Raw genomic sequence first — 22,645 nt, 5'->3', positions numbered from 1 at the left:
ATGATCAGTATCACCAGTGGTCAAACTGGTCATGCACCTTGATTGAATCGTCAGTGTGTATGTTCTAATGATTAAAATTAAAATATGATGAAAATAGCCTAAATCTGTCTGTGATCTCCCACATTTTTAAGATTGGTTAAAATGTCACAAAAGCAACCGATTTCCAAGTCTGTCCTATTCCTTGACACATGAAGCTGGCAGTGGTTCATGTTGCGACAGGTTGATTAAAAACATTACTGGAAGCGATTCAATGATCGCTCATTCACTTGCTCACAATACATACACAATAGGCGCAGCTGGTGGGACATGTTTAAGTAAATGGTCACAGTGTTGGAACTGCACAGGGCACACAGTGGTCCATTTCTGTTTTCATATGGCCTTGGCTTTTGCGCAATGTTGTCTATTTTATTTTAAGGTGTACTATCGTTTCAGTCCAGGGTTCAGGTTAAGCATAAATCTATGAGTGGGATCATTTACATTGTCCCCCTTGGAATAAAAATAAATCACCAGAGACCCCCCCCCCCCCCCCCCCCAAATACCACACTAGTGTGTACATGCATGTACTGTATATGTGTTAGCTGAGAGGTGGTGCTGGCGGCGGCGGGGATGGTGGAGATGGTGGTGGTGGTAGCATTAGCAAGGGAGGGTCAGAATCCCCTTTACTGCGTTTTGCTGGTAAGCTTTGATCATGAGCCTTGCGGATGTGCCGGTACAGGTCACCTGACTGAGTGTAGCTCCGGTAGCAGTAGCGGCATTCATAGGGGCGCTCGCGCGTGTGCACTATGGCGTGGCGCCTCAGTGTGTATGCACAAGAGAAAGTCTTTCCGCACACCCCACATGTCGGCACATCCTCCACAAAACCCCCCACGGCATCCTGGAAGTCCTGTGCGTACATAGGATGGTCAGAGTGCTGCGAGGCCATGGATGGATGGAATAGAGAGGAAGGGAAGGAGGAGGTGTCCTGGGACGAAGGCCCGGCACCAGAGGAAGGAGACAGAGGGAAGGAATAATGTTCACTAGACTGGTGACCCATCTGCATGAGGCCTTGTGGGTGGGTGGAGAGATAGTGTGGGCTATTCAGCTCATCTTGTTTAAAGTCATCATCATTATCAAATTCATCTTCGATTTCAACCACTGTCCCTCTCGTCCTCCCTCTCTCCTCTTCCTCCAGTTCTTCATCAGAAATCACAATGGCCTCCACCTTTATTTTCTTTATCTCCCCATTTTGCGCTTCCTCACCCTCCTCCTCATCCTCTACCCTCTGTCTGCGCATCAGGGCCAAAGATCTTCCATCATCTGGGCCAGGGGGCACTCCTCTCTCCCTCAAATCCGACATCTCCCCCCCAGAGCTGTTCAAGGCTGGGGACTCGTGGGAGGCTTGGGACTGGGGAGGCTGCTGAAGGTCTGTGTTATGTTGATGGAGTGATACAGTATTGTATATTCGAATTGGGTGATGTGTGAGTTGGGATGGGGAGTTGTGCTTGAGGTGTGCCTGCGGGACATCATCACCAGAGGGCTGTCTTTGTGTATGGAGAAGTGTTTGGATCTGTGTATGTCTCTGGTTAGTCTCTGACGATATCTGAAAATTATCTCTGTCATGGCGCACTGAGTGACTTTGCTGTTGGGGGCCAGGGGAGAGGCTGGGGTCTGACTGGGGTATGGAGACCACTGACCGACCACTGGCCTGGCTCACAGGGACAACAGCAGAAGATGAAGAGGAGGGCTGCTGGCTAATGTTAGTGCTGTGGCTGATGATGACAGAGACAGAAAAGGATGGTCATAATCTTGCAGTTTCACAAAAAGGCCATCAATGCTAGAACAAATCACAATCACATAACATCCTGATCCAACTTTTTTAAGGCAATGTCAATCACTCATTCTCTTTTCTATCCGAGGACTTATCAATACCAGTAAAACTTACCTTTGGGCAGGTACAGTAATTCATTTATAAGGGTACATTCAGTGTTTAGTTTTAACCGCTTATGCATTGGTAGTTCATATCAAATTCAATTTAGCAGCTATGCCACAAATTCTGCAACCAAACGCAAAAGGAACCCCATGTTCATGTAGTTTGTTTTGAAATCCACAATGATTCTAACGATCATACCTGTATGTCTCAGTGGTGCTGCAGGGGCTACACAGAGCTGACCCTCCAGCCTGACCACCAGGCCCCAGTGTGGTATGACCTGCTGCAGAGGAAGGCTCAGATTGTCCTGGCGTGACCCCCAATACCAGTCCTCTAGCTGAGTGTAGAGGAGGGGCTTCCATGCCAGGCTGGGTAGTGTCAGCTAGGTCAGGGCTCAGTGGGGTGTGTGCGCGAACCTGTGCCAGTGCAATATCCGCCCTTCTTTCTGACTTCACAGGGTCCAGCTGACTCCTCTCTACTGCCGTGGATGCCGATTGCAGAAATGCCGCCATGGCACCCACATTTGAGTGATCTGCACCAGACTCAACCCCACAGTCACTCCTGCTCTCCCTCTTTCTCCCCATCTCTGTCTCGCTCTTTGCTCCAACACCATCTTCAGAACGAGTGCTATCCGCTTCGGCCAGGGGCCCTCTTCTCTGCAGTCGTTTCTTACACACCCGGACCACCTCGTTCATGTGCAGGAAACTGGCCGCGGCCAGTATGTCCTCCACCGGCAGAGAAGACTCTACTTGCAGTACACCCTCATACACAAAGTCCAAGAGCAGGCCAAAGGCACCAGCTGTAACAATGTCGCTGTCCAGAGTAACGGAGCTGCCGGAGTCATTACCGCCGGTGCCCCCCGGAGGATCGGTGTAGAACATGTGGAAGAAAGGCGAGAAAGAGGCCAGAACAGCACGGTGAGCCAGGAAACGAGAGGAGCCCACCTGAACGGTGCAGTCACACAGGAAGCCCCGCTGGCGCTGGGAGCGCAGAGCCGAGAGGAGCTGTTGGGAGTGCTGAGGGAACTCCATCACCTGGGACAGACCGAGAGAGAGAGAGAGAGAGAGAATGAACATCTTGAGCAGAGCTGCCAACTCTCACGCAATCAGCGTGATCATCCTTAGTGGAAAACTGCATCAAATCATGCACCTCGTCTTGAGTAATCTTGGATGACTATGTGGGTTATACGTTTATAGGTTTCTGGTTTAGTGGGTGATTACATAATGTGATCAGGCATGTTGAGGGCAAGAGGTGGGCCCATTTTAAGTATTTATGGTACCGGCCATAATGGACATAACATAACAGGATTGGTTCTTGGGATTGGTTTAATTGTCTACGCCTCTATGGAATCAACAGTAATCTAAATATTTCTAACAAACCAATATTCTCAAAATAACATAATGAACTAGTATCCATTACCATTAATTAATATGGAACTGAATAAAATCTGTTTTTGGAATGCAAACAAAACAAACAATAATAACCAAACCAGGAGGCTGATGTAACAGTTTTTCATCCATCAGTTGAGCTAAAAAGGAGTGAAAAGAACCAACCAACAACAATAAATTGTATGTACCTCTGCTCAGTCTGCTGGAGTAATTATTGACTTGGCTTCATTCAAAAGTCAAAACTGAGTTGACAGTGGCAGAAAATACTCCTCGTCCACGTCATCAGGTTGACCTCAGTTGGGTCTTAATAATGAAACACACAGAATGAAATAGAATGAAAAGCAGGATTAACTATGGTAAAAAAAAAAAGACATCATAATGGTCAGAATGTCGCAGCCACAGCCTCCTCCACGAAAAGTAGCTAACATTAGCTACTAGCCCAGATAGATGAAAACATCGACTAAGCTAGCTATCTTAGCTCCCCCTCTACAAATTAATTTACAGCAATCGACAGCAAAGCGTTTACGGAGTGTCCCATTGTTGTCATAATAAACATTAACTCACTACAGTATAATTATCTGAGTATATTTTATTTTACCTTCAGCTTCTGAGCTCCAATGTTGTTAGAACAATGTGAAACTTCTTCTGTGTTGGTAATGGTAACTAGTGTGGTGTAGCAGCGCCACCTACCGCCCGAGTGTTAGAACGAATAGGAAGTTCACTGTCCGTGTGTGATTGTTTACATCTGAGTACTGTAAAGTAACTGGATGCCATGGATGTGGACGCCCGTGTCATCTTCTGCATTGCTTTTTGGTGACTTCCCACAGGACCCACACCAATACACATTATAGGCTAAGTATCATGATATGGCACAAGACAGTCATTTACAATATTCGATAGTCTCTCGAGTCGAGACAGACAGACTGTTGACTGGAGTTTAGGTTTCATTCTCCTAGAAAACACTGAAGCTTGTTTCATGTTCCTGTAACACAGAATCAGAGCGAGAGAGACGAGACCAGACCAGACCAGTATTTCTTGACATCTGCAGCATCGGATTCTAGTGGCTTACTGGCTGAAAAACTCCATCCATCCAAAGTTATTCAATGGTGACTATAAATTAGGAGTAGGACCTTAGTGTATATTAAGAACTACTATTCAGCTATGTTCATGTTTGATTTAAGATGCAGCTGTTCCTGTTAGAAGGCTTATTTGTAGACAGGGTTCAACAGATGATGGGCCAGTTGTCTGTTAGCTATCTGACCTACTAGACTTAGAATGATCCAATCTTACTGGGCTCATTCACATGTTAAAACTTGAGCATTGAAGATTCGCATTATTTACATATTACTGTCTGATATTACTTACTTAATTACTTCTTTTTTGTAATGCTTAAATTGAACAATATTTAGCATCTCACTGTTTTCTTTGTTGGCAGCAGAGGGAGTTTATCATACCCTCTCCCAGTCCCCTGTCACATACTACTTTATCTCAACTAGCTTAAAAAACAAAAACAATCATTTATTGAGTTAATATTCTTGAGATATCATATAAATAGGACAAGAATATTTTGTGTAAGAGTGTCAAGCAGTCACACAGATGGCGTTTACATTTGACAGTCCACAGGGGACATCTTCGGTGAAATGCTTTACATGGATGTGGACTCCCCTGTCATCTTGTGCATTGCTTTTTGGTGATTTCCCACCAATATAAGTATATGGCACAAGTCATTTGGGCGGGAACCCCTTTTGGTGTTTTAAACATTGTTATAATTTAGCTATTGAAAAATAGCAGATCTACAAGCTCATAGCGCGCCACGAGCTTGTAGGTCTGTTTTTCTTTTTTTAATTGTGAAAATGTGACGCAAATCCTGACAGAAAACTGTCAGGATTTAGAAGACATTTTATAAATTTTGACGTCAGGCCTAAATGGGTTAATACAATGTCAATAACGGACTAACGGTGCGCTCTGTTTAAAGCTGGATATAGGTAACTGACACGACATCAACTGGACTGAGGAGAATGGATAGTGGCAGTAGGGGAGGAAGAGGCATGAGGAGAATGGATAATGGCAGTAGGGGAGGAAAGGGAAGAGGCAGGAGACGTGTTGGAGAGGTGAGTGATTATACAGCATTGTGCAAACACAGCAGCAAGATTTGTGAAATGTTGTGATAACAGAGTTGCTATTTGGCTTTAAAAATACCGGTATCTTAGCTCTGAGGTTTTTGTATGTTTTGAGAAAAGCTTTATACTATATAACATTATATATAACATGTTATGACATAGCAGCTCTGTTTAACACAGTGCTGTACCCCTTCCAACTGTACTAACCCTGTTTTCTCCTTAAATAGTTTTTTATTATATTTTGACACTTGCGTTGCCAATGTTGTTGGAGGACTCTGATGTAAACAAGGCTTTTTATAGTTTTTGTATTGACAATTGACAATATTTGAAATATACAAACTGTGAATACAAATTTCAGTCAATCAATCATGTAAAGGTATGTTTCTTAATGCCACTGGCTCCTTTGAATTGAAATTTAATACAATTCTGCGCCGTGAAGAATCAATGAGTGAGTGAAGAGTTTGAAGAAATAGATTCCGCAACACTGGTAGAAAAAACTCAGCTCCACTGGTTTATTGATTCAACGTTTCGATCACTGGGATATTCTTCAGGAATGTGGAATTGTGAGTGAAGAGTTTACCATGGCACGCAACACTGATTTTTACTTTTCAAAATATTTTTAATTGATTCTAAGTTCCTTGGCTTCATCAACTCATCAGAGACTGCTGACTTATGTCAGGCTATGAGGGCCTGGGCCGTGGCTCAGCGCTCCAGGCACCTTGGCCCGTAGCCCAAGTCTGGCAGTGTGCCGCAGGTTCGATTCCCGATCCCGACGGCCTTCACTACATGTCACACCCCCATCTCTCTCCCCCATTTCCTGTCAGCCTACTGTCTGTCCCTCTATAAAAAATATAAAATAAAGGCTAAAGCCGCAAAAAAACAAACATGTCAGGCTATGAGGGCGGCGGACTGTGCCAACCAAGTATCCATTAAGGTCCTAGGTTCTATATTTACACCAGTGCTAAATAGAACAGTGTGAGAGAGTTCTAATACATCCATCCACAGCTGTACCTTATTCCTCCTTCCAGGACAGAGATGTCCGTCTATCAAAGTCTCTGACCTATGCTTTACGGCATGGAGCCAATCAGATGGGTCTTCACATGGCCACAGGTGAGCTGCGTATTTCACCCATTGAGACCTGAGGCCGATTCTACAAATGCCTACTGAATCAGTATAGTTGTCACCGTTTCAAGATTTTTTTCAAAGATGTTCCAAAAATAGCAGACATACTGTACAAGCTTGCAGGGTCATCTTCAAAATATGTAGCCACTGCTTGTTCTCCAGAGATAGCATTATTATAGACATAACTCTCATCCTTGGCTCTCAGATGGCTACCTATATCTGGACAATATACTGGCCCACCCACAGTTCTGCTCGTACACATTGGGAGATGTGGAGAGAGTCACGGCGGCCGATGACAAGCAGCGCTTCAAGCTCCGCCCTCACCCAGAGGATGGCCGGCTACAGATTCGAGCCAATCAGGGCCACTCAGTTCAGGTACATGGAGCAGAGATTTAAAACAAGAACAAGAAGCATAATACACAGCAACGGTAAACATAAGTAAAAACAAATAAAGTGTCCATTATAGTCAGTTAGTGCGTCAAATCTGTTCTTCTGAGTGGACACTGGCCATAAAAGCTTTTTTTCCCCTCCCAATCTCTCATTCTTTATTTTTTTTCCTTTCTTACATGGATCAAGTTACATAATTTATTCCCTTAGCAAGAAAGCCGATGTTCAGTCATAGTCTGACTACAGAAAAATTATAAACTTGGATTTTCACCCAGGTTTCTGTAAATGTCCACAGGCCATCATGCTCAATCTGCTCCAAATCCTGTAGCGTACTCCTAGAGAGATTTCTGTGTGTGTCATTGTTAGGTGACAGATTTGGAGCTGAAGGCGGTTGCAGCTGGTTCTCCAGACTGTCCTGTCGAGGCGGTCCATGGCACGTACCTGCGTTACTGGAGCTCCATCCAACGTCAGGGACTCAGCAGGATGAATAGAACACACATCCATTTGGCCCGTGGTCTGCCAGGGGAGGATGGTGTTATCAGTGGTACGGTGTGGGTGTATGTGTGAACAAAAGTAAATACCGGAGTACTCAAAAGTACAAACTACGAATTATATTCCCTTGGTAGTATCAGTGCGTTGCTATTCATTAACTCAAACTTTTGAACAAATTTCAAAAATGGTTAAAATATCAGATCGACAAGCTCATAGTGTGTCGACACATTGTAGATCAGCTATTTTCACAATATTTGAAATAGAGAAGAGAAATAAGTGGTTAATTCATAATGTATTTTTGAGTGAAAGTCAATTTATAAATGTTTATACTCTATATTTACGTAAGTACTGTACTTATTGTAGTTACTGTCCACCACTTATGTGTGACAAAGAAATAATTGAGGAGGAAGATTTAGGAGACAAATGAAAAGATAAACAATGCCCACCAAACAAAACAATAAATGCCTCCTAATGAGGCGTGGTTAGGAGTGGTGTTTCCCTGAGCATTAGTGATGCGCGGGCCGACCCGCCCCACCCGTCCTGTCCCGCCACGGGAGCCAGCCCGCACCAACCTGCCCCGCAAAACAATATATTAATCAACGGCCCGCCAGCCCCGCGGCCCGCAAAAACAAACAGTAGCCTAATGACCGGCTTTTCAACACCCAGCAAGTCCAGTCCATTCAATTGCGTTGAGAGAGAGAGAGAGAGGGGAGGACACCATATGAAAAACCCATGCAGAGCAGGTCGCTCGTTAGAGAGAGATAATGTGATGTGATGTGTGAGTCTGCAATAATTCTGTGCGTGCAGCGCACTGTGCACGCCTGCACAGCACCGCGCGCAAAGATTTGGTGCAGCTGTGCCCATTGCGCTGATGACGGTCAGGTTCAGAGCCTCAGAACGGAGAGGGCACTTTTCTCCAATGGTCAAAAAGGCAGGGGCTAAAGCGCCCTTTCATAAGCAACACATTGATGAACAACAGAACAACAAGCCGATAATTGCGCTGAAAACCTTGACCCGTCCGCCCGCCCCGCGAGACAACCTGCGGGACCTGCGGGCAACGGGCCGGCCCGCGCAGCATCACTACTGAGCATGATACAACATAGCCATCATGTGAAAATGATCAATTGTCTCATATTCATATTACCTGTTCTTCCACCAGGCATGAGAAAAGGCTGTGAACTGGCGATATTTATTGATGTCCCCAAAGCCCTCGCAGGTATAACTAACCACAAATGACCTTCTTAACAACATACTACATCACAGATATTTCTCTTAGCACATACGCAGTTGTGTTTAACATTATATGTTGTATGTTTGTATGGGACTGTACAGATGGTATTCAGTTCTTCTGGTCAGAGAATCGTGTTTTGCTGACTCCAGGGAATGCAGAGGGCATACTTCCCCCCAGATACTTCATCCGAGCTCTGAGACTGATACCGACAAGTAAGGCCAGCTTTTGTGTAACCACTTAGCATGGATGGCTGGATGGATGGATGGAAAACAGTTGAAATATACAGAAGGAGGAATGGATTATGGATGGATTACTTTTTTGTTGTTGATAGATATCAACCCTACATTTTCTTCCTCGTCCAAATTCAGTTACTTATTCTCTTACATTTCAGGGTGCACCCTGCCCCTGGAAATAACAGAGGAGAATAATCCTCTGCCTTTGGACATCAAGGGCCTAGGGGCTGATCTTGGCAGCAGCCAGTAGTTGACTGTCTTGCTTGTTCCCATGGAAACATCTATTGTCAAGAAATAATATCACAAGGGAGATGTTTAGTGAATCTTGCAATAGGATGTTGGTTGTTGAAACCTGCCCTTCTAATGAGAGTACATTGACAACTACTGTATATTTCCGTCTTACATTGTTACAGTCTTACATTGTTACAATGTTCAGTCTTACATTGTTACATTGCAAAATGAATGCATTTGTCAGGGTCACTCTTAGTGTAATGGTTAGAGAGAAACATAGATTCTTTCTTTTTCTTTTTACATAATTGCATTGTTAAAGTGACTTTAAAGGTTCACCACCAAAAAAATACTTTATCAATTACACACCCCATGAAGCCTTGAATGGGCTTAAATGTTTGAGTGGTGCAGCCACAGCAATTATGTCCGTATATGTATGTATTAATTGTATTTATGTATGTCCGTCCCTATGTCCGTTTAGGGTACCAACAGGTGACAAAGTGGCACTGTTGAGCTTCACATTGCATACTGTGGAAAGCTGAGTTATAGTGTGCAGTACAGACTACAGTGTAGAAAATAGCATTTGTTGACCACCAAGTGTCACTGTTGTGCAGTCAGCAGCACCACTCACTATAGACAGGTCTGATTTTTATTAATTTATTTGCATTCCTAAACCAATACTTTCAATCATCAAATTATTGGCTCAGGAATGCGACAAATGAACAAATGAATTCAAGGCTCCATGGGGTGAGTAATCGATAGAGAAAAAGTCCTTTTGAGGGTGAACTATCCCTTTAAGGACAACACTGGCAGGGTTTCCTGTGTGTGAGTATGGGAGTGAAGATACTGTTGGATGGAAACTGGCAGACATTGTGGTTTGAGTAACTGACTTCCTTAACTGTTCTCTGAGATAGAGAACAAACATATACACAATAGGCTATGCCAAGGGGAGATAATTAGTTTGAAGCTTCCTGCATACGAAATAGCTCAAAATGGCAGCATATGCCATTACCATAAGGACAGACAGCAATTAAAATGCAAATGGGATTAGGAATCATGATTATATGAGTGAATTCCAGTGTGGAACGAAAACTTCACAGCTCTATTTATTTTAATAAACCTTTGTTTATTCATGAGACTACAGTACGTGATTAATATTTCAATGTGTTTTTGCATACTGTGCACGTCGCTGACATGACACTTGGCAAATATAGTTACTCTAAGCAAATTGCTCTAATCAAGTTGCTTTAAATAATATTGCTACCCTCAGGGCAGACTTGACACACGAGATGCAGACCAACATTGATACAGGACTGAACCATTCCTTATACAAAGATGAATATGGACATTTTCTACTGGGGCACACAACTCTGGGCTTGATACCGATATCGATGTAATGGATGCACTCTGGACTGCACTCACTTCAGTAGCCTAGTTCCTCAACCTCATTTCTAAAACCAGATGAAGATGTCGACCACGAAATACAAGTTTACTCTTCTGACCACTGGGGCAGCTTCAAAATAAGAGTGAATGAGTGACAGAAAGGTGCGATCACATGAGTTTACCTGGGCTCCTCAAAACCAGATGTGTCGATGGATGGTGTGATTTATAGATTGATGTGTTGACTTTGTTTTTTTGTTATTTATAGTTCATGTTTTTCTTCATTGTATTTTTGTAACTATTCTAAAGAGCTTCATGGCCACCGGTCAGCTTGTGGAAGAGCTCCTCGTTGAGTGTGTCACTCTGCTCGCGGTTGCGTGTCGACATGAAGATGTAACCTCCGATAAATTCGTGAACAATTTTACAGTCTGCGGTCACACAGGTGAAGGCGATATTCACGTTGCCATCAAACTCAATGGCCACCTGTAAGGTTGAGGAAACAAACACACACACACACACACACACACACACACACACGACACAGAGGAAGAAAAGATATCAGACATGTGGGGACAAAAAGCAGTTCCACTCAAGCAGATAATGGCTGATAGTGGCGACATTTTCAAGATAAGCTCAGTTCATCTTAACCCATTCTGACCTGAGATCAGATTCATACGAGGTTTCCACGGGACACACACTGGTCTGATGAACCCATTCTGACCTGAGATCAGATTCTAAAAATGTCAGTCGTTCTTCGATTTTTTCAAAAATAGCAGACCTACAAGCTCGTATCGCGCCACTCGGTGGCGCGATATGAGCTTGTAGATCTGCTATTTTTAAATAGCTAAAGCATAACATGATGCCGACACCAAAATGGGTGCCCGGTCAGAATGGGTTAAATGGCCAGAACTGCCCTCTTTTAACTGTATTGGCCACAAATGCCAAGATGGGGGTGTAGTGGAGTTTGTGCCTAAGCAAAAATAATCACACCCATGTGAAGAGAGCAGTGCCATTTATCATGATGATGTATGATGAACATGTACCTGTATAGTGCATCTTTTAGAAAGCCAGTATTACTGGCAAAGTCTGTCTCAAGGTGGAGCTCAAGTTCAGATTATTCACCTGCACAATATTTGTCAGCAGTCTGCACAATATTTGAGTGCACAATATTTCTTCACCTGCACAATATTTGGCAGCAGTAGGCTGTCCTGAAGAGATTATTTACTTTTGGGTCAAAATCAATAAGGATGGGGTATATTTTCCTGAACTTGCACTTGATTCAGTCGACTCAACAGCAGAATGTTTTACTTTGGAGGAAACATAGCCCAGGAAACAACGCGCAGGATTCGAACCTGGATCTCCCGCTCCTATTCTTCAAATAATTACTGAACAAAACTGCCACGTATAAAACAATGCATGGCGATGCATGGCGATACGACCAATGGAACTAGTATTTAAAATAATGTAAGTAGGAATACAATGACATAACATTTAGTGATTGACTGCCCGGACAGAGGTAATGAAAAGGTATAAATTACCTGTTTGATGTCCCAGTTGACGTTCCACTGCCTCATGGTGTTGTAGCGCCAGGTCTTCACCACGTCTCCCACCGCCAGGTCGATACGGAGCAGGCGGGTGGGAGTGATGCCCAGTACCTCATCCTTACGGCTGCCCTTGAACCTGCCAAGCCAGATGCCAGCTGTCAGTTCATTCAACACCCAGACTTTAATGGTTTAAGTGTGTAACACTGTTGTGCAGACGTGTGCTGGTAGAATGTTAAACTGATATTCTAGCACCATTATTTGGCAAACCATTACATTTATATCAGTGGTTCTCAACTTTTTCAAGGACCCATTTTGATTATGCTTTTGGCCACGGACGCCCATTAGATTTTTATCTCTGGGACCTACACTGTAAAATCCAACTCAGAGAGTTGGATCTGTAAGGGTCCATTTGGAGATTTGTACAATCATTTGTACACTCCAGTCGACAATTATTTGTACAGTCTCCGAGTAACAGACCCATAATCATCCATCTGGTTCCTAATCCTAAACTATCAATACTTTAGCTGTGGCCCCAAGGAATCCACTCAAGGACCTCAGGATATCCTGGAAGTTGAGAACCACTGCTTTATGCGATAAAACAACGTTTAGATAATTTTTGCTTTATTTAGATTAGGACAGCATAGTGAGACAAGGGACAAGGGATAGGGGGGAGAAAAACATTTCACCATGGTCTCTTACTGGAATCGAACCAAGGAACATTACGATTGTTTGTGCAGTCAACGGGTTAAGCAGGGTCAGCTGCTGGTGCACCATAGTTGGCTATACGTTCGATTACAGACGCTACGCACCTGACAACAACATATGAGATGCCAAAGTCAGGCAGGGCCTGCCAGATCTGCAGGAAACGCAGCTGGGCTTCAGTCAGTGAGAGCTGAGCCACATTCTGATAGGCCTCCAGGATGCGAGGCGTCAACTGGAGAGAAGAAAGCGGGTACAGGATGTCATCTTTAATGTGATCATACATGTACATGCAGAACTCAGATTAGTTGTTGTTGGACACAGCATGCAGACCGGGTGCATGTGTTTATAGTTAGACAGTCACACTGTGACACACACCAGAGTCAGACACCCTCCCCAAACCCTAACCTCACAGGAACCCACGGGTGATTTTTAACCTGCCACGCATGTCTGGAGACACAGGTGATTTTTAATCTGCAGCATGGGTGATTTGTAACCCGCAGCACGGGTTTGTCTGACTAATGACTGTAGGACTGTTGGTAACTTGTTGGTATGTCTAGTAACCAACGGACCTATATCAAAGGTTTTTGTTTTTGTCCATAATGTCTCTGAGACACAGTATACAGTATCTGGATTAGGTTACTTGGGGATATACAGTATAGGGGTCCTGTACCAGTCTCTTCTATAGGGAATCTAAGGAATGTGCTGAAGGTTTTTAAGTGTTCAGCTGTTATATTTATTTAATTTGCGGGAGTATGTGACTCAGCACATATATACAGTATGCACAGATAATTGTTTTTGAATATCTACTGTAGGCCTATGTGCTATGCAAATCTTTACTTTGAGCTCAGCCTTTAACTTTAACGTCATGTATGCATGCCTGAATGAGTGATTATAGGCATGAACTTTGAACACAAATGCTATTGCTCCCGTCCTGTGCAGTACCTGTTTGACCTTGTACTTCTTCTGGTAGCGGTAACGTGGTGAGACCAGGCTGTAGGTGTTGATGATTTCGTCTGGAGCTACAGCACTGCTGCTGGAGCTGGGGTTTGCCTTCTGCATGGCTAGGAAAGAACGAATGTTTTGGATCTCATTCTGGTAGCTGCCGTCTGCGAGGCTCTTCCCTTTGGAAGCCAATTTACATCCAGCCATCCACTTGGCGTACTGCTGCTCCTGGAGATAGCCGGAGTCACACAGCAAAGGCAAATTTAATCATGAAGTCAGGTGCAGAACAGGGCATGGGATGTAAGCTACTGTTACAGACAGTGAACCCTGAATATAACTTGTAATTTGTTATGTATTTAGAGCAGTATTTATTGTAACTAGTAACTATACCTATTTGTGTATTATATAAATATATTATGCAAGTTGACTAAAAGAAAGAAAGAAAAAAACATCAAGGGAGCAAAATGAAGAGTATAAGAAATGAGCATGAAAGATAAAAGTGATAAGTGTGGATGTGTGAAAGGGAGAGCAGGAAAAAGATAGGTGTGAGAAAGTGTGTGCACGACATGTGTTTTGTGTTGGTGTAAATGTGTGTGTGCATGCTAGCAGTGTATTCACTGTATAAACAACAAGTGTCTTACATTCTCACAGCGTAGATAGACCTCGTTCATGCCCTCAGGGGCTGGAATCAGCAATCTGATGAGGAACTTCTGTCCCGCAACATTGACGTCTGGAGCCACTTCACATCCTGCATGCAGAGCATCGATAGAATGTATGACATTTTGCTTGTATTAGATACAGTACAGAGGAGACTAATTAGAGCGAGTAGGGATGACTTATACAGAGGTCATGGGTCAAGTTTGAAGTCACAGTGTTGTGCTGGTTTGGCTCATTTTTATTATTTATTTATTCAACATCATTAGTGTCTGTAGCGCTTGTTCTTTTCCATTGAAAGGTCCCTTTGGAATATATGAGTTTTCTTTGATTTTACAAGAGAGCCCTGTAGTCCAATTCAGAGTATACTAAACATGGGTCACCACATAGGTCTCATTGGTTTCATTAACGTAAGGCTTCATGAAGAATTGAGAGGAAAACCGTTGTCAGGTCTGCAGTCCCATGCCGAGAACTAATGAGCAGAGGCCGATCAATGCCAGATCATAGTAGCATAAATATGAAGCTGTGGTGTTGGTTTGAGTTGCCCATGGCTATTTATTTACTTAAGTGAGACAAAATAATTAGAAAGTGAATGTTGTGCATACAGTAGGTGGTGTGTGTGTGTGTGTGTGTGTGTGTGTGTGTGTGTGTGTGTGTGTGTGTGTGTGTGTGTGTGTGTGTGTGTGTGTTGGAGGGGGGGGGGGGTATTGTGATCAGGGGCGGCCCATTCATGACGTCATAATTGTAATAATTAATAATTATTAATGTTTTTCCTTTTTTTTGGGTGTGTCAGTGTGTATTATCGGACTTCAAAGCATGAACAGCATACAGCACAGCCAAGTAGAAAAATACACTAAAACAGCTTGATTAAACTTGAATTTTACTTTGTCTTGAAATTACTGTAAGGTATAACTGGGAGGCAGCATATGCTTATACAATGATGCAATCCCAACTCTCAGCGCTGCTAGTGCACTAAGTGCAGTGAGTGCACTGGGAAGTGGGAACAATTACAAACAAACACAGGTCAACGTGACATGACATAAGTGGATATACAGGATGAGGCCGTGATGTTGTGATGAGGGCTTCGTTAATAATGGTCTTGTTCTAACTGTAAATGTGAGACCTTTTGGTAAATTTACAAATGAAATATGATAGGAATAACATTATAATACATTTCATACCTTTGAGGTTAATCTGTTGAATGGCCTCTCCAATGCTCTCCTCTTTGCTCTTGAAGTAAGATATCGAGGTATCCTGGAACTTGAACCAATACTGTTTGTAAGGCTTAAGTGTCATCCTCTTGGGTCTGAAACAGACAGTCAAGCTGGTATAAGCAGGTGTTCAAAACGATCTGAGAGCTATAGTTCTGTTTATTTCGGTGTCATGTAAATACGTTGTCTCTACGACATAAACGAGTCAAAGGTTGAGAAGAAAATTGCAATTAGAAATGTATGACATTTCAGAAAGAATTATATAGGTCATAGCCTGTCAGTTACACTGACAAATGAATTGAAGAAGAAGCTTTGTTTGTAAGTTTATGAATGAAGAAGAACTGTGAGTAATTATATGGCATGTGTTATTACAATGATTAAGCTGTTATTAGAGGTTAAAGAGAAGGAATTTGTGTTGGACAAAACCGAGATCCTGGAAACTAGTTTTTTACCTGAATAACTTCAGATAATCATTGAGCTGTGGTGCCGTCATGTTATCCTGTTTGAGAAATAAAACATTTGAAAGAAGATTAAAGTTGACTCTCTTCTCTCTCTGATCGTGGCAACATGCTAAATATAAATGTATTTTGGCCTCATTTTCTAATCTGTCTCAGCTATATGATGTAGCCCTTTATATGATGATTTGTACATCTTTAAATAATGTTCTGATGAATTGAAAAAGGTGGACTCTGTTGTAAACAAGTTTAGTGCTTTATCATGATTCATCCACAAAGTAACAATCTTTGTATTGACTTTGTATTGACGTTTGAAATGTACCCATTCTGCAGGCATACTGTGAAATAAAGTTTTAAATCAATCGATCAATAATGTGTTCGATAGCAAAATTATAGAACCAGCATTTGCAAAAGCAGAACTCAATGCTGCTTTGAAAGTGAAACTAAAAGTTATTCAAAAGTTAAAGAGAAGCTAGTTGCAATTCACAATGACCAACAGAGAATTTATTTTATGTTTAGTGTAGTAAAGTAAACATAGTCACACACAGTATACAGTAGTTGTATTTGCCCTTGAACACTATAGGAATCAGCCAGCTTTCTTTTCCCTAAACTGGAATTGTAAAACAGACTTGGAGTGAGCATAACTTCACCCGACTCCCAGTAGGAGGAGGCTGCCCTCCAGGACCCCCATCATAATAAATAAAGTATAATCCAAAATATCTGACCAGCATATCAGAGGCAGTGGCAGCGCTGCTCTCCCCTTCCATTTTCACCTCCAGGCATTGCAGGGCTGATTCCAGATCATCCATAGCGGCATTGGAAGTCAACGCCTGGGGCACTGACACAGTCAGCTTGCTGATGTGATACTGTGTGTGTGTGTGTGTGTGTGTGTGTGTGTGTGTGTGTGTGTGTGTGTGTGTGTGTGTGTGTGTGTGTGTGTGTGTGTGTGTGTGTGTGTGTGTGCGTGCGTGCGTGCAGTCGAGAGAAAGGAGATAGACAGACAGACAGAAAGAGGAGTTGGAGCATAGTCAGGGAGACAGGGGCAGACAAAAGGTTATTCTAAGTTTTTGATTACATTAGAGGCAGATGGTAGTGTTGGAGATTGCCACTCAATTTAAGATACCATACGCTGGTCCTGTGGTATATAGGACAATCTAATCTGTATTTGTGATGATTAAATATTTCCAGAGCCATCAAACTAACCCTGGAGCTGAATAGAGACACCAATTTTCTTTCCACACCCAAATAAACTTTATCCTATAATATGCTATAAATTATGAGCTAGAAAGTATAGCCACCAGAAATCCCCTCGGGACATTTATGTATAGTTCCCTTTGTACAGTTTGCACCCTAGACCCGGCTGGGGATTGAACCCCGACCTCCCAGTCTCAGGGCGGAAACTCTAACCATAACGCCACTGAGCTGGTATGTCTGCCAATATATAACATTACAAAACCATCATCGTCACCATCAAGTCATTGCCTTGTTTTAGTTTTTTTGTCAACTTTATATTGATTTTACATTTAGAATCAGGAAGATGATCCGGACTAGATCTGAGGGTCCAGATCCACATATCCAAATGGTAAAATGTGAAATGGCGGAAAACCTAATTAGACAAAATGTGCATGGCCAAAAGTCAAAAGAATGTGTTGTACGACCTAAGGTACAAAAGTTATAGCACATCACATCTCCCTGACTGGAGGGGCAAGGACACCGGGTGAATGTGATTCACCACGTTCCGTCTGGTATAGGATGTAAAACCAGCAGTAGAGCTACAGTATATAGTGGCAGTCCTGTGGCAGCTTTGTGTACCTGGAGAGCTCCAAATAACATCATCTCCTCCTCAGTGCATTCAATGTCCTCCAGCAGGATGGTCCAGCGGGCCTGCTCATACAGCTGGGTCAGACGCACCGCATCATACTGGGGGAGAGAGAGAGAGAAAGAGAGAGAGAGAGAGAGAGCAGGAGAGGTGAGTGGGAAGGGAGAATGGTTGGGGATTGTCAGTATGGGAGGCAAAGAGGGATAACAATGACATCATGGAGAAGGTGTGAGGAGGAGAAATGAGAATGGAAGGATGAAGGGAAGAGGAGAGCAGGGCAGAGGAGAGCAGGGTGTGAAAGAGGGATTTGGAACAGGTGATAGAAAATAAATGGCACACGCACACACACCTTGGGCTCAAGGTCATGGTAAGAATAGTATTTGAAGCGCAGCCAGAGTCTGTCATTCTCCTGAACCCCCTGCTTCATCAGAGTATGCGATGAGTCCAACCACCTGTGACAGAGCGAGAGAGACAGAGAGAGTCCAGTTTCACTGTGTTGTTTGTGTGCGTGTTAAAAATGCACACACATGCACGTCCTTGTTAGAGCTAACCTGCTGTTGATGTGAGCCTTGTCTACCACACTGGCTGGACGGTACAGTTTGGCTATGCCCTCTGGGGCGGGAGCAGGCTGGGTGACTGACAGCATTTTATAGACCGCCTCCGTCTTGGGCGAGTCCATGAAATGCGGCGGCATGCCATTATATGAGCACGGCTGTGATGCTGAGGGGCGGAAAGAGAGAAGCAGGAGGAGAACAACAGGGTTGTCATGGGAACTGTCAGTGTGTCCTAAAAAGTTGGCTGATTTGGTTATTCATGCCTCAACATGTTTTGATAAGCCTATATTTAATATTTGTATTCTGCCTTGTCCCTCAGCCCTGACACATTTTCCACAGTTTTTCTACAATTCAGAAATACACAGGAAAGCATACAACTTATAAAATGCGGGTACCTGGTTAGTAAAACAGGTTAAAACTATACCCGGGCCCAGAGAGATGTATGTTTATGGAGACGCACATTTAACATGTCATCTCAGTGTTATCCACAACTGCATAACAATTTGAGGTTTTATGTAAAAAATAAATATATATAGATTTGTTTTTGGCTGACCACAAATTATTTAACAAAATAGCAGCATCTAAGGACATAGATGAATGAATACTGCGTTGTGATAGTGATCTTTATCTAAAATCTGTATTTGAATTTAAATGAAAAAACGGAAAAAAACAAAATTGCATAATGGACAGCTAAGGCACGTAAAATATCTGCACCCTTAAAGTATATATTCATGTGTATAGGCTAGTACCTGACGTGAGTGGCACTTCGGTAAGATCATATATCTCCTCAACCGCATTTTTATCTTTCTTTTTCTTCTTCTCCTCCACTGGTCGAAGGAGGGAAAGTTCTTCGGGATGCCGGATGTCTATGGAAGGAAGATTAGAAGAAGATATAACATGAGCAATTAACCGATTTTTGTAGCAGATTTATTCATCGTTTGTGAGGTATAGGTCTGATTCTAGATGAGAAGTTTGCGTGTTCAGATCACGTCAGGGCCACTTTTTGGCTAGCATCGGTAGCCAGACGGGGGCGGGTGTTCAGATCAGTGAACCAATAGGATCCACCGCCTGTTTTCGACTGGCACCGGCCCCTCTAGACCAGAAACCACACAGGCTGGGCCAGGCTACTCTTGTAACACCCATTTCATGTACGTCGTTAATGGACATATTTAGTTGTGTTTGAGTGAGTGAGTGAGTGAGTGAGTGAGTGAGTGAGTGGGTGGGTGAGCTAACTAACTTCCCACCCAGACGTACTCAACATCTTGCAGAGCCCCATCACCGTGTGGAACATGGGACATGAGAAGCAGGTTTTGAGTCTGACGGTGATGCCGTTAGGCAGGCCCAGCCTCAAGGCTTTGTGCTGGGTCATGAATGTTAGCAGAGCGTCAGCGTGAATGCCACACTTCTCCAGTGTCCATGATGTCCGCAGCAACCACTGCGTCTTCTGTACCCACCAAAGGGCATGGTCCGACCAGTTAATCTTCAACTCTGCAGAGAAACGCACATGTAGGTCAGAAGATAGGTTGAAGACTCTTTCAATGATACAAGTGAAATATGTGTGCTTATGTATGGCCTGGAAATTGACCTTACAGACAGACAGACAGACAGACAGACAGACAGACAGACAGACAAGGCTCTTACATACAAGAGTTGAGGCCATCATACTCGCGGTGATGTCCTTAAGGATTGACCCTGCCTCCCTGTGGTTTACCCAACTTCTAGACCAATCAGTGAATGGGGTGATAGCTCCAGAGTGAAAAGACTTGTCTGATAGTAAAAACAGAGAGATGGGTCTGTGTCCGCGGTGATAGCTGATCATCACCGCGACTGACGTAATGGTGTAGTTTTCCAACCCTTTTAAAACTACACCGCGGTGATAACCTATCACCAAAAACTGGAGTATGTATGAGCCTTCAGACAGACAGACAGACAGACAGACATGGAGATAAAGGCACAGTGACCCACGTGTCTTCTCCACCAGTTTAAGGATGACTCCTCCTATGTGGAGGTCAGAGGTCACACTGATGGTGATGGGAATGGCATCAGGGCCCAGGTCCTCCACTGTGACTTTCAGGTCCCACGCTGCCATTCTGGAGGAAGGGAGGAAAGAAAGAAAGAAAGAAAGAGTTTATTTTAAATCCATACAACATTGAGTTCCATGTTAATATATCTGATAGACTAGACTCTACTAGAGCATAGTAAGTGTTCAAATTAAAAAGTAGCGCTCTAGACATGCTGAAAGTGGGTTGTTCTATTTATTACATAGTGAAACAGAGATGGATGATCCTATGTCTTGAACCTTCGGGCCTTTATCTACAACATCTCAAGTCAATATTTAGTTAAATGTTTTATTTAAAGTTAAAGGGACCTAATAGCTGCCTTATTAGGTCCCTTTAACTGAGGATAACTTGCCAGTCATAGAAAGGAGAGAATTTGAGAAAATCATCACATGATACATGACACACACACACACACACACACACACACACACACACACACACACACACACACACACACACACACACACACACACACACACACACACACACACACACACACACACACACACACACACACACACACACACACACACACACACACACACACACACACACACACACACACGGTGAGCTGGTTGAAATGACATGCCCATTCTGATGATGAGCACTTCCTTTTTCTGAGTTCGACAATCTCCAGGGATGCACACTTCCGCTTTCAGACCCAGCATGTCTGTCCAATCCTATATCCAGTCACCCACTTAGTGTATTTGTGTCCATGCATGTGTGTATGTGAATGAATGCATGCGTATGTGTGTGTGTATGTGAATGCATGCATGCGTATGTGAGTGTGTGTATGTATATGAATGCATGCATGCGTGCGCAGGGATCTTTCCAGCATCACAAAAATCTTTGCAACAGTTGTGAAGACTCATATGACTCTTTGACCCATATGTTGTATTTGTCACAGTCATCGTCATGAGTCATCGTCATAGACATAAAGTGACTATAAGCCTTTGAATCGCCACGTATACCCGATTAGCCGTATTGCAATTAAATTGGCCATCTCAAATTCAAACCACCGTGAACCTATATGTCTGTTTCTGCATTTGTCTCTTTCCCTCAGAGTACACTTACAATACTTTAAGTAAAGTTTGATTTGAGGCCTGTCAGTAACTAAGTTACTCAAGTATTGTGACTCTGAACATTTACACATGCAGGCCCCCCAGCCACTTACCTCCCTTTAGGTCTTTCTCTTGCTTTTCTCTGTTCATGTCTCTCACTCTCTAGTCTACACTCTCTCTCTCTCTCTCACACACACACACACACACACACACACACACACACACACACACACACACACACACACACACACACACACACACACACACACACACACACACACACACACACACACACATGTAAGTACACACTCTTTTGAAATACTTACAGTGTACTGTATCTCCTTAATCCAAAGTTTTGTGGATTTAAAAATATTTCAGGGAGCCTCCGCACCTCTTCTCGTACTCTGAAACAATGTATGGTTCTACGAAAACCTTCTACTGCTCATCTCTCTCTCTCTCTCTCTCTCTCTCTCTCTCTCTCTCTCGCTCTCTCTCTCTGGCTGGGTGAGTAGGTTGTGATCTGTGCAACAGTGTTGGTTGTGTGTCAGTCAGTGTGTCTGTGGGTTTGTATGTGTGTGTCAATTCTGTCAAAAGATGGCGTTCCTCTTTTGTCAGTTTCCGCCAAGAGGAAGTATACTACGGTAGTCGGTAGGCCTATAAGTGAGTGGAGACAGAGTGACACTAGGGGGGTCTTATTAAGCAATGTAAGTTGCAGGGTGTATGTGTGTGATAGAGGAAACTGTAAGGTCTAAGATAAACACCCACACACACATTCACAGTACTGTCATTAACTCAGTACGGGCATTTAGAATAATGTTGTAATCTGGTTTCCATTACATGACTAAAACCTTGGTTTTATTTATGAAGATATCAAGTTGAGCTAAAGCAGCCCAGACAAGACAATTAAAGCATTGACAAGGATGATGAAGGAGGAGGAAGCATGATCAGTGATTTGGGATATTGAGAAGATAATACACCAATAGGCAGTACAGGATGAAATTTGGTTTTATAAACTAGAAATAGCCATTGTCATTGTTAATATTATAATGACTAATGGGCAGGTCTATAGTAATGGGTACTAGGCCCTGGCCTACTATGATTCAAAGCATGTTTTGTGATTTATGAGAGATAGAACTCATATGGTAAAAAGACAAGC

At 43.2% G+C, this 22,645-nt stretch overlaps 3 protein-coding genes across 5 annotated transcripts; 1 reads left to right on the top strand and 2 right to left on the bottom strand.

Moving 5' to 3' along the window:
* Positions 1-574: 574 nt before the first annotated feature.
* On the bottom strand, positions 575-3,934 carry zbtb3 (zinc finger and BTB domain containing 3; the record flags this gene model as incomplete). Of its 2 annotated transcripts, XM_080774282.1 has the most annotated exons (4): positions 3,893-3,933; positions 3,483-3,597; positions 2,108-2,940; positions 575-1,748 (listed from the first exon to the last, which is right to left on the bottom strand). In XM_080774282.1, exons 3-4 carry the CDS (start codon positions 2,935-2,937, stop codon positions 575-577), a joined length of 2,004 nt encoding a protein of 667 aa, XP_080630408.1. In that variant the 5' UTR covers positions 2,938-2,940; positions 3,483-3,597; positions 3,893-3,933. The 2 variants fall into 2 exon arrangements, with proteins under 2 accessions (XP_080630408.1, XP_080630409.1); XM_080774283.1 differs by lacking the exon at positions 3,483-3,597 and having other exon boundaries at positions 3,893-3,934.
* Positions 3,935-4,031: 97 nt separating this feature from the next.
* trpt1 (tRNA phosphotransferase 1) lies at positions 4,032-10,240 on the top strand. Its single transcript, XM_080773668.1, has 9 exons — positions 4,032-4,107; positions 4,288-4,400; positions 5,270-5,405; positions 6,443-6,524; positions 6,742-6,911; positions 7,290-7,467; positions 8,575-8,631; positions 8,748-8,858; positions 9,038-10,240. The coding sequence occupies exons 3-9, from the start codon at positions 5,313-5,315 to the stop codon at positions 9,127-9,129; spliced, it is 783 nt and encodes a 260-aa protein (XP_080629794.1). The 5' UTR covers positions 4,032-4,107; positions 4,288-4,400; positions 5,270-5,312; the 3' UTR covers positions 9,130-10,240.
* Positions 9,050-21,980, bottom strand: fermt3b (FERM domain containing kindlin 3b). Of its 2 annotated transcripts, XR_013964715.1 has the most exons (16): positions 21,816-21,980; positions 20,334-20,458; positions 19,623-19,856; positions 19,118-19,234; positions 18,366-18,534; positions 18,164-18,266; positions 17,808-17,915; positions 16,721-16,861; positions 15,993-16,039; positions 15,511-15,635; positions 14,317-14,423; positions 13,676-13,903; positions 12,841-12,965; positions 12,026-12,167; positions 10,673-10,970; positions 9,050-9,160 (listed from the first exon to the last, which is right to left on the bottom strand). XR_013964715.1 is itself a non-coding variant. In XM_080773667.1 (15 exons), the coding sequence occupies exons 2-15, from the start codon at positions 20,455-20,457 to the stop codon at positions 10,791-10,793; spliced, it is 1,950 nt and encodes a 649-aa protein (XP_080629793.1). In that variant the 5' UTR covers position 20,458; positions 21,816-21,980; the 3' UTR covers positions 10,372-10,790. The 2 variants fall into 2 exon arrangements, 1 of the variants encoding a protein (XP_080629793.1); XM_080773667.1 differs by lacking the exon at positions 9,050-9,160 and having other exon boundaries at positions 10,372-10,970.
* Positions 21,981-22,645: the final 665 nt, after the last annotated feature.

Source organism: Protomyctophum bolini (assembly GCF_963924005.1).
Source record: "Protomyctophum bolini genome assembly, chromosome: 10".
NCBI lineage: Eukaryota > Metazoa > Chordata > Actinopteri > Myctophiformes > Myctophidae > Protomyctophum > Protomyctophum bolini.
Note: the sequence above shows the minus strand (reverse complement) of the source record. Positions and strands in the feature narration are given on the sequence as shown.

Excerpts from the sequence above, each read along its gene's own strand:
- trpt1 (XM_080773668.1), top strand. The coding sequence starts at position 5,313 with ATGGATAGTGGCAGTAGGGGAGGAAGAGGCATGAGGAGAATGGATAAT. Across the intron at positions 5,406-6,442 it reads GCAGGAGACGTGTTGGAGAG|GACAGAGATGTCCGTCTATC; the intron begins GTGAGTGATTAT and ends TCCTCCTTCCAG. Across the intron at positions 6,912-7,289 it reads ATCAGGGCCACTCAGTTCAG|GTGACAGATTTGGAGCTGAA; the intron begins GTACATGGAGCA and ends TGTCATTGTTAG.
- fermt3b (XM_080773667.1), bottom strand. The coding sequence starts at position 20,457 with ATGGCAGCGTGGGACCTGAAAGTCACAGTGGAGGACCTGGGCCCTGAT. Across the intron at positions 16,040-16,720 it reads CCACTGCCTCTGATATGCTG|GATAACATGACGGCACCACA; the intron begins GTCAGATATTTT and ends TTTCTCAAACAG. Across the intron at positions 12,168-12,840 it reads ATCTCATATGTTGTTGTCAG|GTTCAAGGGCAGCCGTAAGG; the intron begins GTGCGTAGCGTC and ends CTGGCTTGGCAG.